The sequence below is a fragment of the Engystomops pustulosus genome, chromosome 1, assembly GCF_040894005.1.
Source record: "Engystomops pustulosus chromosome 1, aEngPut4.maternal, whole genome shotgun sequence".
NCBI classification, from domain to species: domain Eukaryota; kingdom Metazoa; phylum Chordata; class Amphibia; order Anura; family Leptodactylidae; genus Engystomops; species Engystomops pustulosus.
Genome location: NC_092411.1, coordinates 57,047,570 through 57,066,376, shown reverse-complemented (window position 1 = coordinate 57,066,376; position 18,807 = coordinate 57,047,570). Strand labels below are relative to the sequence as shown.

The 18,807-nt window shown below is 42.0% G+C and overlaps 1 protein-coding gene across 5 annotated transcripts in view; it reads left to right on the top strand.

The window, feature by feature from the left end:
• Nucleotides 1–18,807, top strand: part of DTWD2 (DTW domain containing 2) — a 163,338-nt gene that overhangs the window by 45,207 nt on the left and 99,324 nt on the right. For all 5 annotated transcript variants that reach the window (XM_072119414.1, XM_072119424.1, XM_072119507.1 and 2 more), the window contains exon 3: nt 4,369–4,459. In XM_072119414.1, coding sequence (XP_071975515.1) covers nt 4,369–4,459 — 91 coding nt within the window. The remainder of the gene's footprint in view (nt 1–4,368; nt 4,460–18,807) is intronic.

Sequence of the window (18,807 nt, the reverse complement as noted above, 5' to 3'; positions counted from 1 at the left end):
TAATTCTTGGTAGAATATATATCAATCACTTAGTTTCTATATATCCAGCCTCCTCCAGGTGCCCCCCCCCCTTCCTAGAAGAAGCCAGGTTGACCTGGTTGAAACGCGCCTTGAGGCTCATTCAGTAGTGTAAAGTTTAGAAATTCCAATTTGTGAGGGACAGAGCAGCAGTTTATTACCCAGCGTAGAATCAGCCTCCAGTGCTTGCACCACATACTTACCCTAGTGCGCTCCCAGCCACCACCAGGCACTTCGGTCCGTGTAAGACATGCACCATTCTACATGGGACTGAGCGGCGCGGGACAGTCGCACCATGTGACATAGCACATCGGGCAAATCACATCCTGGTTGGTGCTACGGCAGAGCAGATACACAATATTGGGCTGTCACCTATACAAGATACAGCAACTACACACTGTATACCAGACAAGAAGAGTACAATCAGTAAAATCAGGGGACAAGTAATAAAAAAACTAGTTTTTCTTTAATTTTAACAAAATCTTTATTTATAGCACTCTCTCTTCCACACTCCCATACCCATTCTAATCAATATAATCGATTTCCTTTAAAGGATCTTATGGGACGGTGGTTCCATTCTAAATATGAGTTCAATTTTCACTTAATATTTTCTATATTATTATTTGTATGGATATGAACGGCCATTTGTTGTCCGTGTTAGTGGTGTCTCATAGGCCGAGGCTGATGGAAAAAGTTCTTTGTGCAGGGGCAGTCTCTTTGATGTCCTTCTACCTCTTCTGTTTTGGAGTGAAGTTAAATAGTGTGGCTTACCTCTCACCTCCTAAATCTATCCCAGGTCAAACCTTGCACGATTTGCTTCATGAAATGCCTGAAACCTGAGCGAGTGTTGTAGCCCATGTTACAGACCACGTGGTGAATCGCAGGCTTCTGACTTTATCCGGCTGTAATGGATTAGCTGGTGCAATGTGTTTTAAGGCAAGTGTTTGTATTGCCGTTTCCTCGCACCCAATTATTATGGCAATTGAAACAATATATTAACTGTTGTAATGTCATTACTTTATAATCTTAATAATCACGTCTAGGGCAAGGCATTAACACTGCTATTAAATCTTTGGCCCAGTCAACAAGCGGCGCTACTATCCAAATAATTCTTCTAATATATAACACTTAATTCTAGCGTTTTTCTGATTTATTGGCTGATATACTCATTTTCCTTAATACTTAAATGGAAGTAGTTTTCTGGTTTTAATGTGAAATGAAAGTTGTATTTTTTTTGAAGAATGTATATTTTATACAAAGGCAGTTTTAATGAAGCTAAACAAGCATTGTTCATTAAAGAAAATTTCTCAAGCATTTGTCAAAATTTGTTAAATTTTCTTTTTTTTTTTTTTTTTAAATGAATTCTTTATATTTGCATTTTTGAGTAAGAACAGGAGAATAGCAAAAAAAAAGATGCATATGCCCAAGGGTCCCCACAAAATTAAATATGCACCCACACTTGGAGGGATCCGTACATGAATGAGCCAAGGAAGGGGGAAGGTAGGGACTGACTAAAAAAACAGTTATATCCTCCATGAGCATCTGCCCTTTAATTGTCCCAAACCAGATTGACATAGTTGGGGGGGAAGACTGGCGCCATAGCAGGGGGATACAGGCCCTGATGGCACTGATCAGGTGCCTCAGTGCAGGCTTTTATGACTTTTTGAATGAGCGATTATTATAATAATTGTGCAAGTAAGAGAGTAAAATATAATACTTATAATGTTTATTGTTTTTGATTCACTTTTTTTAATTTAATTAACTGATTTAATTAACTTAAATGGTAACTTACACTTGTAGTGTGTGTGTACATCCCAGATTTAGTCATCCAAAGAAGGAAAATATATTTGACTCCAAGAAGGAGCAATAATAAGGTATACCTGCGCTGGCTGGAAAGAGTGAGTGTATGTGTGTTATAAAAAGAAGAATTGTGCAAGGGGGAAAGGACTGGACTTCTTAACACTGCGATTATCTCTAAAAAAGACCGTCTGTCATGTTTTGGTGGAACACTAACCTGTAGAACCACTTCTAGCGGGTTTCCGCGGGTCCAGCAAAATGAATCCAACAGTGTGATTTCTTTGGTCCAGGTTCACACTATAGTCCCCGTTGTAGTCCAAGCTACCCGGCCGGTAGCTTCGCTAAGTCAGACTAGTAAAAACAGATGTAGGGTTGACTTCACCCACAAGGTACGGATGGTCCAGAAGGACAAACATGAATATCCACCGACGCATTGTCGAAAGCAACGGCCGGGGCTTCGATATTGCTCAACTATTGCTTGGACTACAACGGGGACTATAGTGTGAACCTGGACCAAAGAAATCACACTGTTGGATTCATTTTGCTGGACCCGCGGAAACCCGCTAGAAGTGGTTCTACAGGTTAGTGTTCCACCAAAACATGACAACTGGTCTTTTTTAGAGATAATCGCAGTGTTAAGAAGTCCAGTCCTTTCCCCCTTGCACAATTCTTCTTTTTATAACACACATACACTCACTCTTTCCAGCCAGCGCAGGTATACCTTATTATTGCTCCTTCTTTTAGTTAATAGCGGTGGTGAGGCACACCGCTGATACCAGCGACGGCAACGGTTCCAATCATACCCATAGCGTGCGCCCGTGTGATCCTTAACATTTTCCTCATATTAGACTCCAATAAAAATTTCTTGTTGGTCACAGAGAATCACATGAAACACAGCACTGCTACATCTATAGACTCACATACAGCTTTGCTACATGTATACACACAAAGCTCTGCTCCATCTATTATTTCACACACAGCCCTGCAACAACCATTCACTCACTCACACACCTCTTGCTACATTCCCTCACTCAAGTCTGCTACATACATTCACTAAAAAGAGTTTCCCCACGAAAGAAAATTCTCACATATCAATCCCCTAGTGATGTTAACACAATAAAGATCCTTTAACCCCTTACTTTTACTAAATTTTATTGCTTTTTTAGCTCCTATCACTCTCTAGGCTGGTCAGTGTAAGATTCCAGGGTGTGGATGGAACCTCTCTGAGCAGACACATTACCATTATCAGGGTACAGGTGCACTTTCGTCTGGCTTCTGTACTAACACACTGATACATAGAGAGATGAGACAGATCAGAGAGGCATGACATTACACAGAGGCTAACAGACACAGGCTGACAGACTTTTACACTGTGAGCTCTGCTAGATCTCCCAGATATGTGCCTGCCTCCCTCTTCCCCCGGATCACTTGTAGCTTGTAGTTTGCAGCCTCTCTCTCTGCTCACGATCTCTTGGCAGGAAGTAATCAATGAGTGTCTCTGAGCTCTGTGCAGGGGGCAGGGCTACAGGCAGACAGCAGAGGGACTTTACATTTGCAAAACAGCAGTCCAGGACTGTAATCTGTGTCTCATCCTCTACCCTGTGGTCAGTCTTTGACCTTTCCATCATCCAGGGCAGTGTGTAGCTTGCAACCAGTTTAGTTTTAGGTCCCTTGATTATTTCTTATTGTCTATTAAATAGACTTAAAACTTAAAGAGGACCAGTCAGCACAAATTAGTGCCCTCATCCAAACATACCTACTAAATCTACTCCCCAGTTCCTCTCTAAAGCAGTCCATTTCATAACCCTGGCTTAACTAATGTCACTAATATAACATACTTATATGCCCGATCGACGGACCAGCGCTCCTTCCAGGCACTCCTCTTTCTTCACAGGCCGCCACTCCCCTTGCCCTTGCACACTAGATAACGGCTGCCTGTTCTCTGCGCATGCAGGGACTAACTGCGCGTGCGCCGCCCCACTGACTTCTCAGTTCATTCAAGCTGGCCGCATCGACGGCTTCTATTATGCCATCCATGCTGCCTTCATGCTATAGGGAATTACTGCACGTTGGCAAACGCGAGAACTGAAAGCCGGGGAAGTGGCGGAGCATAGATAAAGGGGAGTGGCGGCACGGCCCCCTTATGAATATCCCCGAGCGCTGGAGCAGAAGTCTGTTGACCTGGCCTCTTATTTTGTGAGAGGTCACAGAATGGAGGTACAATTAATAAACTTTGGAATTACACAGATCAATAAATTTGGCGTCAATAGAGAGCGGCTGGGGAGGGGATTAGGCAGATATATTTGAATGGGGGGCTTTATTTGTGCTGACAGGTCCTTTTTAAAATCTTTACAGCCATCGATAAATGGCGTGCCACAGGACTGCAGGACTACAGAGTGTATTGATCATGGGAAATCCTGATACATTTATATTGTACATGGACAATGGAAACATAAAATATGAACCAGACAAGTCTAATGTATAAGCAGTGCTGATCTTTTATGTTTTTGTTCCCACGTATGCATTGACTTTTTTTTTTTCCTATTCTTGTAGCCGTCCTGAAAAGGTGTGTCTGTGTCCTTTCCTGCCGGCTCATCCTCTCAATGTTTCCACATGTTTATACATTGTTCAGCATCCAGCCGAGGTGAGTAAAGATGTGGGAAGAGTTCAAGTTCAATCACCTTGTCCAGCCTGTAATTGTGGGAAAGGATTGAAAATTGTCTCCCAATATCTTCAGTTTCCTGCTCTGCCCCTCTGATATATTAAGTGCTATTTTCTGAAGCCTCTTACTTGTTATTTCCACCTTTTACTATTGAATAGTTATAGTTCTTAAAGTTTTAATTAATAATTGAATTGTTGATATGTCAGTTATTAATTTTCTTTGTACATTCCAAACATAACAATAACTTATGGAAGACATCTATGTAAGTTTATGTATTATATCGTGATTTATAGAGCACTCACAAGCTTTTTCCTCTGATGGACTTTTCGTGTTTGCATCTTACCTACTCACAGGGGTTCAAAATAAAATTAAAGGTTGTATCTTTCTTATAGGCAATGCATCATTTATACAGCATAGTAATAAGATAATTGCATGAAACTTTACTGTCACCTCCTATTCAGCAATGTAATAACAAAACAGACTGTTTTAACACTGATCAATAGAAAATACCGGTAGCTCTTTAAAATATACATATTGGTTCATACTTTAATTTATGTCTTTTTAGGGGAGAGTGGCTTCTCCCAGCAAACTGTTGTTCTCTTCACTCTGTTTTCATGACCCTGGATTTTTGTATAAATATCTGTTAATTCTGTTATACCCCTGGTATAGCTTTGGCATTGGATGGTTGAGTCTCTACTTTTTTCACTATAGGCCAGTGATGGCTAACCTATGACAGGCGTGTCAGTGCTGACACGCCTAGCCATTTTCAGTGACACGCGGCCACCGGATAGTTAAGTTTCATCCTCGGCTCCTACACGGCCAGGTGAAGTAGCCGGTAGACTGAGAGACTGTCATGCACTGAGCTCACAGCACTTCCTCCTCCTCTACCGAGCCGGCCCCTCCCCCTGTGTGAGCTGTGCCTCGTGTCTATAGTCGGCACAGGTATCATGCCGGGGCTAAGCACCAGGGGAGTTGACCCGACCATCAACTCCAGAAACTCCTCTGCAGCTCCTGATAGTGGTGCTGGGGGGAGTTGTTGTGGTAGGTCACCTCTACACTGACCATCTCCACAGCAGGGATGAGGGAGGACAACCACTCTCATCATTCATACAAGACATCATACAGTGAGTAATGTCAGTGTACTGTATGATGAAAGTCACCTGGGCTTGTGTGTCAGTTTTGTGATGTACAAGCCCTGAAATAATCACAACGCCTTGCAAATCGCCAGACATTGCGATTATTTTGCTCCTCATGAAGGAGATGCAAAAAGCGGCGCCTGCGCCCTCGCTATAACCTGTGAACTCTCATGACGAAGTTTGCAGGTTACTAAGCATTTTCACACGTGTCTGATGGTAACCGATCTATTACAATGTACGATTTGCACATTGTAATAAATAGATGATGTGGAAAATCCCCATATACTGCCAGATTGTAGTATACTGTAGTATGGCAGTATATGGTAGGATCAATCAGACAGCCTAGGGTTAAAGTACCCTAGAAGTTAAATAATTATACATATTTGTTATTTAAACTATAAATATCACAAAATTATGTTTTTTTTCTCAAGGTGACACACCACCCGAGTTATGCTCGGTTTTTTGGCGAATTTTGACACGCCAAGCTCAAAAGGTTGCCCATCACTGCTATAGGCTATGGGAAAGAAGAAGCAGAGTGCACTCCTAGAGGTGGACTGACAAATTATCAGCTATTTTTTTGTACATTTGTTTGGAATGGTGCATTAAAGAAAGGTAGATTTTTCAGAGGAAGCCAGGCTTTAATTGTTTTGCACATTTGCTACCAAAGTGCTGTTAGTATGTAGTGTATTTTTTGGACTATAGGACAAGAGAAAAGCTAGCAAAAAAGTGTATGCATCTTATATTCCTAAGGTCAGAAGGATGCAGCACTGCCAGAACCTCCTGACCGCTGTCCTTGAAATCGGGTAAAGCATGTTTCACCAGTTTTTTGACAGACAGCAGAACCTTTGCACCCTCTCCCGGCATACTGACAAGTTGTCATGGGTCGTTCTTGAACGAACCGGCTATAAGAGCCAGCTCTTTCACATGAACATTGGGAGTTGGCTCCCTTCAGTGAGCCATTGGCTCACTTAACCCATCCTAATCAGCTCACCACAGCCCCCCTTAACCCGAAAAAATGTAGTGTGTTGTGGGGGAGCTGACTCATCTTCATTAGATGAGTATTTCAGAAGCATATGACGGAACACGTGCATCATCCATCAATGCAAGGTTCTCAAACCCTCTCATGGTGCCTGATAATGGGGCCAGAGAAGAAGTTTCGGTTAGGACTGGGTAAGAAGAAGAGTTTTGTGTCTGTTTGTATAACACACCATCGTGTGTTTCTGTGTCTGTATAGAAGCGATAAGTGTGTTCCTGTGTGTAAGTGTATTTTGTGTGTGTGTGAAACAGTGCTGAGAGTTTTTGTGAATGTGTGTATTGTAGTGCTAAGTGTGTATATGTCTGTATAGGAGTATCGAGTGTGTTTGTGTGTTTAAAGCAGTTCTAAGTGTGTTTATTTGTGTGTATAGCAGTGTTGAGTGTGTTTGTGTGTGTATAGTAGTGATGAGGGTGTTCCTGTGTGTGTATAGCAGTGATAAGTGTGTTTCTCTGTGTATGTAAAGCATTGTTGAGTGCGTTTGTGTGTAAAGCAGTGCTCAGTGTGTTTGTGTGTCTGTATAGAAGTGCTGAATGTGTTCCTGTGTGTGTATAGCAGTGCTGGGTGTGTGTGTAAAACAGTGCTTTGTGTTTGTGTGTGTGTGTGTATGCATATAGCAGTGCTAAGTGTGTTTGTGTGTGTAAATCAGTGCTGAGTGTGTTTGTTTGTTGGTATAGCAGTGTTATGTGTATTTGTGTGTTTGTGTAGAAGTAATTAGTTTGTTCTTGTGCCTGTTTGGCAGTGATTAGTGTGTTCCTGTGTGTGTATAGCAAATAGTCAGAAAACTATGGTATGTATTTATGTATTGTGCGTGTATGAAGTGACACAGTCTTCTCTGATTCCTGTACCTTATCAGCTTAGCATCAGTCTAGAGGACCTGCTTTTTACCGTTTAATGATCTGTTTTTAGGCTAGTTTATATAAGGTTTAGCTCTCAGAATTGATCTCCATGTTCATCAGGCAGCGCTACAACCACTTAGACAACGCTTGCTTTTCATATTTAGGACAGATTTGATAGCTGCCTTGGGGTTTTTTGCAAGTTTATCTTTTCTTAATAGATCTTCACAGTAAATAGTTTTTATGTGAATGTATAAGGACTTTTACAAGAAGGATAATTAGCTCCGGGATGCAGGACTGTCATTCCCATCATTGTCATAGAAGAGTCGTACCCCATGAGTGTCTTACCTTGTCACGCACTTGTTACTGGAAACCACTGTCCTGACACAACCTTCTGCTTTCTTCATCTGCTATTAACTCACAGTGGGTGCTTGCCTTGGTATTCTCATGCCATACACTAGATAATGTGTTTGTCATATACACTATTTATCAGTGTAAATGTGTTAGTAATGGAGAAATCTTGCAACATGCAAAGCTTGTTTATGACAAGAGCCTGGAGAAAAGTTCCCATTTTCATCTACATTGTGCCATTGTAAATGTGATCTCCGAGTAGTCATAATTCCATATCTTCGCAGATATTATATGTCAGAGAATATTAATTAAAAAGTGAAATACTGTTTAGCTATTTCACTTTGGGGATGACACTATGTCAAAAACATTGTGAAGAATGTGTAAAATGTTTTAAGCTTCCACCTTTGTTGTTTAATGGCCTTCTATTGAATTCTTGTGCGTAGTATGATTTACGTGATAAATCATTAAAACATTTGCCAGTTTCCAAATTATTTAACCATGGCCTATGAAGAATAACAGTAAGGCAGAGTCAATAATATTGCCTTAAAAAGAGTAAATGTATGGGATATTCTTATCCTGGACATTACTGGGATATCTAAGGTGCTATTGGGTGAGGGCAACCAACTATCTTAAGCAAAGGTTCCAGAATTGTAAAGTTCCTGTAGTAAAAATAAGTTGAATTTAGCAGTTTTTTTGTGCATGTTTTCCCAAAATACATGCTCACCTGCACTCAACTTTTTGGCTTTGTTCCATAGCACTGGTCCCGTGTTATATTGTGGCTGTATCTCATAAAAATGTAAATATGGGTAAGCACTCAATCCTCACTTAAGTTGATTGATTACAGGCGCTCCCGGACTTAAGGACACCTGACTTACAGACAACCCCTAGTTACAGACGGAGCCCTCTGCCCACTGTGACCTCTGGTGAAGGTCTCTGGATGCTTTAATTTAGTCCCAGGCTGCAATGATCAGCTGTAAGCTGTTTCAACTTACATACAAATTTAACTTAAGAACAATCTTACGTATCTTGTACGTAAATCGGGGACTGCCTGTAATTGCATTTTGTAGAAAGAAGATCCCATTACTGCTACCTCACAGTGCAGGGATCTTCTTTATACATAAGAGGCGAGATTTACCATACAGCAGGGGCCTTGCTATGGTGGTAAAAGATCTTGAGCACGGCCCCTAATGCATAAGTATCTCACTTCAAGTAATGCCCACTCCTGTACATAACCCCCTCACATTTGGTTGTGGCAATAACTTTACATATGTTATATACAGCTACAGAAAACACAGGAGAAATCCCTACTTGTTACATCTAGTGACTGCAGGTGACATGTTCTCTATCTTCTCAATAAGGCCTTGAATAACCATGTAAGCCATGTGAGTGGGGAGGAATGTCTGGATAGCGGGACAAATGTCCTGACCTGGGGAGATCCGGGGCTCGCCCCTGTTATATAGAGCACTGGCACATGATGAAGCTCTCCCCTCTGGCCTCCTGATGTATCTTCTGGCCATGCCCATGCTATTAGCACCAAACGTTCAGCCCTGAACTCCCCCACCAGCCGCCAAACTTACTATAACAGATGACATCAAATTTACATCGATGTCAAAGGGATTTTTTTAACTGATAAGTTAAACTTCCATTCTTAACTTTTTTAACGGAGGGAATAAACAGTAGTTTAAATTTATCCTATGCTGTTAACTGTGAGAAGGGAGGGCATGGGGTTGAAAGAAGCAAAAAGAAAGAAAGAAGCAAGACTTTGAGCATTTGGGATGGAGACGGCAGCAGGACTTGCTGTATCAGACTGAGCTGTCTGCTGTGAGATGGGATGGGGGCAGCAGCAGGACTTGCTGTATCAGACTGAGCTGTCTGCTGTGAGATGGGATGGGGGCAGCAGCAGGACTTGCTGTATCAGACTGAGCTGTCTGCTGTGAGATGGGATGAGGCAGCAGCAGGACTTGCTGTATCAGACTGAGCTGTCTGCTGTGAGATGGGATGGGGGGGGCAGCAGCAGGACTTGCTGTATCAGACTGAGCTGTCTGCTGTGAGATGGGATGGGGGCGGCAGCAGGACTTGCTGTATCAGACTGAGCTGTCTGCTGTGAAATGGGATGAGGCAGCAGCAGGACTTGCTGTATCAGACTGAGCTGTCTGCTGTGAGATGGGATGGGGGCAGCAGCAGGACTTGCTGTATCAGACTGAGCTGTCTGCTGTGAGATGGGATGGGGGCGGCAGCAGAACTTGCTGTATCAGACTGAGCTGCCTGCTGTGAGATGGGATGGGGGCGGCAGCAGGACTTGCTGTATCAGACTGAGCTGTCTGCTATGAGATGGGATAGGGGCGGCAGCAGGACTTGCTGTATCAGACTGAGCTGTCTGCTGTGAGATGGGATGGGGGCGGCAGCAGGACTTTCTGTATCAGACTGAGCTGTCTGCTATGAAATAGGATGGGGGAAGCAGCAGAACTTGCTGTATCAGACTGAGCTGTCTGCTGTGAGATGGGATGGGGGCGGCAGCAGGACTTGCTGTATCAGACTGAGCTGTCTGCTATGAGATGGGATGGGGCATAGGGAGTCAAGGACTTTCTAGAACTTGTTGCTGGTGCTTTTCTATAAAGATAAAGAGAAAGTTGACTGTCTGAATTCTCTCAGACGGATTTTAGAGAGAAAACAAAAGGAGAGTTCTACAGTGTATAGCCGAACATGCAAACTGCTGGGCACAAAGCATAGAAAATTATTTTAGTCTCTTTAAAAGTAAACACAATAGGCTATATTGATAAAAACACAAAATTGGCACAGGTGTGCAAAGCCTTTAAAGGGAACTTGTCATCAGAGGGCCAAATGAGATGCAAAGCAGCAGACGAATGTGAAATGCCTCCCAACAACCTACTCCCTCCAGCCAACCTACCCACAGCATCCTATATACACAGGTGCACAGCTTGTTATAACAAACAGCTGTGATTACTCTCCATGATCCAATTTTTACTTGGATACAAGGCCAACTAAGTTTCATGTATACTCATATGCCAGTATGTCCGGTAATGAAATTCCTTTCAAAACATTTCCAATTCTTTCTCCACCAAAATGTTGTGCATATTGCTTTTTTTTCCCTCTGACATATGGTCTTCATAGGAGACATGTCGGCTGTTTAGATATGTATGATCTCAGACGTTTTTATCCCAGGGATTATGAATATTTTATTGGCATGCAGCTTGTTGTCTCTCAATTTCTACTTTGTGATGGAATATTTGTAAGTTGCTTTCATTTGTCTCTTATGGTTTCACTGTTAGATTTCTCATGGTTCTGGCTGAAAAGACGAGCATTAAAATCCACATGTTTTTATCTTCTTATCCCAAATTGTTATCCGACAGATTCCCTACTTTTAGGTTTTTTTTGTGACAATGCAGTCTTCTTTTAGCTGCAAATACGGTCATGACCACGGGTAGCAACCAGAAATATCAGCCCAATTGTAGGAAAAAGTAGCCCATAATGTGGTGTTCACCATAGAGAAATGAGATGAGGTTTTTTGGGACTGTTTACTGCTAAAAAGTCTCACAAGGCTATTTTCACCTCTTCATTAATCTGGCGTAAACATAGAACTACTGCAACACAGTGCAAAGACAGATTCATGACTTGGGACATTTGCAAAAAGTCTCATGGTTATTCCAATCCCGTGCTGGTGTATGTGCTGAGACTTTTTTTTTAAAACAAAAATTTGCACACGGCAATTAGAGAAAACGAACATTTATTAAAGGACCAAAGTCACTTTAATGAATCTAATGAGGAGTAAGGGCTCCAAAAAAAGACATACTGCAGAACTGCCCCAATGAGCCTCCCTAATAACCCCCCCCAATCAGTCTATGGCCATGGTCATTTAGCCTAAATAAGAATTTACTGACTAAAATAATCTATGACTGTGTCTTTTAATTTTTTTCAGTTCAAGTAGAATGAGTTTTTCCTGGGGGTATATAATGTATGTCACCAGTCTTTACCACTTTTAACTACTAGCCCCCCTATGCTCGGGTAAGAAATATCCTTTCTAGAATTCTTCACTACAAAGTCATGTGGAAATGAACAGTGAGTCATGTGGAAATGAATATTATGCCTGAGATGAGTCATTTTTGAAGGGTGCGGGGGGAGAGTCATCTTCAGATTCCCTTATCTTTGGTTTTATAGTTCCTACAACTATTCTTTCATATTAGAGATAACAACTGGAGATACAGGCAGTTAAAGAAATAGGCAAGCACTTGGTTTTTTTTCTACAGCTGAAATTTCTAACTATGAGGGGATTTATTATTAGGCAAGATTGGCGCGGCAGACTGTCCTAGAAGCTCTGCTACCTGTCACACTAGTGGCTTAGACAGTGTGATAAATCAGGTATATGACATGTTAATGCCTGCAGGTTATTTTTACGCCACCAGTTCAAGAGTGAAATTGTGTCTAGATTTGTGACTTTTTGAAAAGTTGCACGTCATAAATCTGACATTTAGAGTAAATTGATAAAAATGCAAATCTGCAGATGCGACAATTGTGCCACATTAATATGCCATAAAACTGGCATACCTACAATGACACATTCCCCCCTATGTCTTCACCTACCCGTATCTTTGGTTCTGTAGCTCCCAGAACACAAACCTTGAAGTGTCTCATTGCAGGAATATATGTTTAAACCTAAACGTGTGGGGTAACATGGCAAAAACACATCGCTGCTTACTGAACTCAAGCTTTTATGTCTAAACATAGTCAGGAGGAGCAAATCTCAATGCTTTTTAGTCAAGGTGTTCATCATGTGAACTCAACCTCAGGATGTAGCCCTGGGTTTTACTGAGGATTTGCCTCTAGGATAAACCCCATTGAACTTGTTGTTTTCCAATTAAGAGATATGCTAGAGGTGAATGCAGCTCCAGTGTTCTATCACCCTCATCATTTTCCCCTGACCCGTATAATAATAAGCTTGTGTATTTTTAGAAAAGATGAAATGATAAGTTCCCTTGCCATTACAACAATAATAATGTCAGTAATGTGTAAAACCAGGGGTGTTGTGGGCATGGTGACAGCAGTACTATAACTATATGGTCAGTAGTTAAGCCCACAGATTGGTTTTCCTCCACTGAGTTATTCTAAATCATATGTCAGGTGTCTCTGTGGCCGCTCAGGTTGTCACCTAAGCATAAAGTTTGCCAGACACGACTTGAGGCCTCTTCCTGCAGTCCCAAGCCCAGGATGTGGTGCGTTCAGCACTATTTTAACCCCTTACCGACGTGTGACGTAATACTATCTCACATGCGGTGTGCTGGTGCATGGAGAGGGCTCAGGGGTTGAGCCCTCTCCATAGCCGGTAAATCTTTGCTGCATGATGCAGCAAAGGCTTAACGGTAACACCCGCGATCGGAGCTAGCCCGCTGATCGCTTGCGGCGCATCTCGTCATGACAGCCTCAGGTCTTCTGAAAAACCGAGGCTGTCTCGTTTTAACCCTTTTATTACAACAGTGCAAATGCATTTTTTTACCAATTTTTTTCCCTCTTCCCATGGCAGGGAATATTAATTACCACCAATTTGAAGTGCAATTTGTTATGCAGCATACAAGCACAGAAACAGCTCTGTACACGGAAAATTTAAAAAGTTCTAGATTTTTGAAGGTGGAGAGTGAAAAATGAAAACGCAAAAAAAAAATGTAAGAGAAGTGAGGAGATGTGGACAGAGATGGATTAACGTTGGAGCACCTGCTCTGGGCCCCAGGATTTGTCCTGATAAGGGGACCATATAGGAAGCTACAATTATAATCTGAATTTCTCCTCCTTCTTTATGGTGTATTGGTGTCTTCTGGGCACTGATACGATTGAAAGCTGTGACAGAGCAGGAAGCACCAGTATCTAATACAAACACTGGCAAAATTGTAAATGTTTACATATGACCTATGTCCATATCTACCTGCTAAAAAAGTACTCCTACACTCTGGGGCAGATTTACTTACCCGGCCCATTCGCGATCCAGCGGCGCGTTCTCTGCACAGGATTCGGGTCCGGCTGGGATTTAAGAAGGTAGTTCCTCCGCCGTCCACCAGGTGGCGCTGCTGCGCCGAAAATAATCTTAACGCCCCGGAATGCACCATCCCATAGCAGGTGAAGGTGAGCGCTTCCCAAGCGACACATTTCGGTTTTTAAATGCGGCGGTTTTTCCGAATACGTCGGGTTTTCATTCGGCCACGCCCCCCCGATTTCTGTCGCGCGCATGCCGGCCCCGATGCGCCACAATCCGATCGCGTGCGCCAAAAACCCGGGGCAATTCATGTACAAGCGGCGCAAATCGGAAATATTCGGGTAACACGTCGGGAAAACGCGAATCGGGCCGTTAGTAAATGACCCCCTCTGTGTGCCTTTTAGTGCGATACAAGAAACCAAAATGGCAAAGATAAATAGAAGCCTCAATAAAATGGTAAAATTAAATGCAACAGCGCTGCTTTCCAGAGCCCTACGCATTTCTGACGCCTCATTCTGGGCTTTTACAGGAGGCTTGAAGAGGCTTGAATAGTCAATTGCTGCTTCTCGAAACAAAGATTTTTCATATGTCTTCCTTTTTTCTTCTAAGACTCCTTGAATATTTCCCATGACATAATGAGATTGAAGGTCGTTTTGCACTTTATACTCACATAAATGTTTAATTTACTGTAAACAGCAGCTATGTTGATTGAGCATCAACCTACACATTGTTATTATCAGTATAACTGCACATATAGTGCACTTAACCTCTATCATACGCCAATAGAGATTGACGTATTGTTATTATGTGCATTACCCATTCAAAGAGCTCCATATATGGACTAGAAACAAACAACTAGTCAGTAAAGTGTGGGGGGGGCAGTGATGATAAATAGCCAGTAAAGTGGGGGGGGCAGTGATGATAAATAGTCAGTAAAGTGGGGGGGCAGTGATTATAAATAGTCAGAAAAGTGGGGGGGGGGGCAGTGATGATAAATAGTCAAAAAAGTGGGGGGGGCAGTGATGATAATTAGTCAGAAAAGTGGGGGGGCAGTGATGATAAATAGTCAGAAAAGTGGGGGGGGCAGTGATGATAAATAGTCAGTAAAGTGGGGGGGCAGTGATGATAAATAGTCAGTAAAGTGGGGGGGGGCAGTGATGATAAATAGTCAGAAAAGTGGGGGGGCAGTGATGATAAATAGTCAGAAAAGTGGGGGGGCAGTGATGATAAATAGTCAAAAAGTGGGGGGGCAGTGATGATAAATAGTCAGTAAAGTGGGGGGGGCAGTGATGATAAATAGTCAGAAAAGTGGGGGGGCAGTGATGATAAATAGTCAGAAAAGTGGGGGGGCAGTGATGATAAATAGTCAGAAAAGTGGGGGGGCAGTGATGATAAATAGTCAGAAAAGTGGGGGGCATTGATGATAAATAGTCTGAAAAGTGGGGGGGGGCAGTGATGATAAATAGTCAGAAAAGTGGGGGGGGCATTGATGATAAATAGTCAGAAAAGTGGGGGGGCAGTGATGATAAATAGTCAGAAAAGTGGGGGGGCAGTGATGATAAATAGTCAGTAAAGTGGGGGGGGGCAGTGATGATAAATAGTCAGTAAAGTGGGGGGGGCAGTGATGATAATTAGTCAGTAAAGTGGGGGGGGCAGTGATGATAAATAGTCAGTAAAGTGGGGGGGGCAGTGATGATAATTAGTCAGTAAAGTGGGGGGGCAGTGATGATAAATAGTCAGAAAAGTGGGGGGGGGCAGTGATGATAAATAGTCAGTAAAGTGGGGGGGGCAGTGATGATAAATAGTCAGTAAAGTGGGGGGGGCAGTGATGATAAATAGTCAGAAAAGTGGGGGGGCAGTGATGATAGTCAGAAAAGTGGGGGGCAGTGATGATAAATAGTCAGAAAAGTGGGGGGGGGCATTGATGATAAATAGTCAGAAAAGTGGGGGGGGCATTGATGATAAATAGTCAGAAAAGTGGGGGGGCAGTGATGATAATTAGTCAGAAAAGTGGGGGGGCAGTGATGATAAATAGTCAGAAAAGTGGGGGGGGCATTGATGATAAATAGTCAGAAAAGTGGGGGGCAGTGATGATAAATAGTCAGAAAAGTGGGGGGGGGCAGTGATGATAAATAGTCAGAAAAGTGGGGGGGGGGCAGTGATGATAAATAGTCAGAAAAGTGGGGGGGGCAGTGATGATAAATAGTCAGAAAAGTGGGGGGGGCAGTGATGATAAATAGTCAGAAAAGTGGGGGCAGTGATGATAAATAGTCAGAAAAGTGGGGGGGCAGTGATGATAAATAGTCAGTAAAGTGGGGGGGGCAGTGATGATAAATAGTCAGTAAAGTGGGGGGGGCAGTGATGATAAATAGTCAGTAAAGTGGGGGGGGGCAGTGATGATAAATAGTCAGTAAAGTGGGGGGGCAGTGATGATAAATAGTCAGTAAAGTGGGGGGGGGGCAGTGATGATAAATAGTCAGTAAAGTGGGGGGGGGGGCAGTGATGATAATCGATCTGTCACATCCTGAACATACAGAACTATGTGAATGTCAATGTCATGTATTCGTTTCCCATGTCCTATTTAGTATAATTTCGGTTTTATTTGTACATGTCAAAATATTTAAAATTGCTCTGGCCAATAACACGACAAAATACCTGGCAGGGAATTTTGTCGAAGTGCTATTATATACCTATATTGAGGCTTTTGTAGAGCACTTAGTGTCCGCACCTTGGTTGGGATAAACCTCTCTGTTGGCAGGTAGGTCTCTGTTTTCACTTACTGTCTCCACTTGACATGTAAATGTTGCCACTTTTATTAATATTGAATAAGCAATCTCTTTATTAGTGCAGGCGCTGTTTGCAAAGGAATAAGCTTGTGTGTTGTAGGGTACGCTAACCCACAGAAAAAATAAATACTTGTAAGTATGGGGACTCAGCGAAAAGCACTTATTAAAATATTTAATATCAGAAGTTATGGAGAACCCTGCTGTTATCCAGCGAGTACTCAGCGTCCACTTAAATCAGAGAGAACATTTGTACCAGTCTGCCGCAGATCTCAAGTAGGGCTTTTAATTTTAAGAAGGTATTGAATGTGTTTGCAAGAATCTCAAAATTGCATGTATATTATTATAGTGTACATATTATATTTAATAGAGCTGGCAGGGAGGTGCCTGTGCCGAGCAGTTGTACAGCGGGCTGAGGATGCCAGCTGCTGTGTAATCGTCCTGGCTCAATAGTTAAAGGTTACTATAAAGGGATTTTTTACTAGAGAGCAGATTATTACAGGAATTAGTTATTGATGGTTAACAATAAATGTTAGTATGCCACGTAAAAGCATGCTCAGGCTACATATACACAGTGCTATATATACTGTATCTATGCCACATACTGTGGGAATGGAAAGTATTCAGACCCTTTTCACTCTTTGTTTCATTGCAGCCAATTGGTAAGATCAAAAAAATATTTTTATTTTCATTAATGTCCACTCTGCACCCCATCTTGACAGAAAAAAACTGAAATGTAGATATTTTTGCTAATTTATTAAACAAGAAAAACATACCGTATATACTCGAGTATAAGCCGACCCAAGTATAAGCCAAGACCCCTAATTTCAACACAAAAACACCATGTTTCACTGTTGGGATTGTATTTGGCAAATAATGAGCAGCGCCTTGTTTTTATGCACATACCGCTTAGAATTAACACCAAGAACTTATATTTTTGCCTCATCAGACCAGAAAATCTTATTTCACTGAGGAGAGTCTTCCATGGGACACTCTGTCATAAAGCCCTAACTAGTGGGGGCTGCAGTGCTAGTTGACTTTGTGGAACTTTCTCCCACCTCCCTACTGCATCTCTGGAGCTCAGCCACAGTAATCTTGGGGTTCTTCTTTACCTATCTCACCAAGGCTTTTCTCCCACATTTACTTAGTTTGGCTGGATGGCCAGGTCAATAAAGAGTTGTGGGCGTCCCAAACTTCTCCCGTTTAAGGCGTATTGAGGCCACTGTGCTCTTAGGAACCTTGAGCACTAGATAAATTCTTTTAGAACATTGGCCAGATCTGTCTCCTTGGGCAGTTCCTAAGACCTCATGATTCTAATGTGCTCTGACATGCACTGTGAGCTGTGAAGTCTTATATAGACAGGTGTGTTTCTTAATCAAGTCCAGTCAGCTTAATTAAACACAGCTGGACTCCAGTGAAGGAGTAGAACCATCTGAGACCGTGTTCACACGTTGCACTTTGTGTTAAAGCATGCATCTCAATGTGATGTTAACAAACACATGCATTAATGCAATGTGTTAACATGTGTGTTTGGGAAACTAAATGTTGACAGCAATGTAATTATGCAAATTCCTCTTCTCAGCTGCTCTGATGCGTTTTCAAACATATGCATTAACGCCACATGTGAACGCACCCTCAAGAAGGATCAGAAGGAAATGGACAGCATATGAGTTAGATATGAGTGTCACAGAAAAGCATCTGAATACTTATGACCATGTGAAACTTAAGTTATTCTTGTTTAATAAATTAGCAAAAATATATACATTTCGTTTTTTTTCTGTTCAGATGGGGTGGAGAGTGTACATTACTGAGCAAAAAAAGAAAAAAGGGTCTGAATACTCTCTGTACCCACTGTAACTACAAATAATAATCAGATGTCCGTCCCCTTTATATATAAATAAAAAGCAAAGCCACAATTACAAAAGATTGAAATTATGATTGATAGATGTTAGTGTTAAACAAATTCGTTTCCAAATGTCATTATTTGTATGATTAAAAAAAGCTACACAGTTTTTCAATATACTATCTAAATCAATTATTTGCTGTTTTCTAGATCTCTGTCATGCTATTGAAAACATCATTGTTTACTCGCTGTGTGTTATATTGAACCGTGCACCTGTGTGACATCACAATGATATTTCCTATAGAATGACAGAAAACTGTGTGGAAATTATACAGAACAGTATCAGACTGGGGTTTCTTGGGCCCACC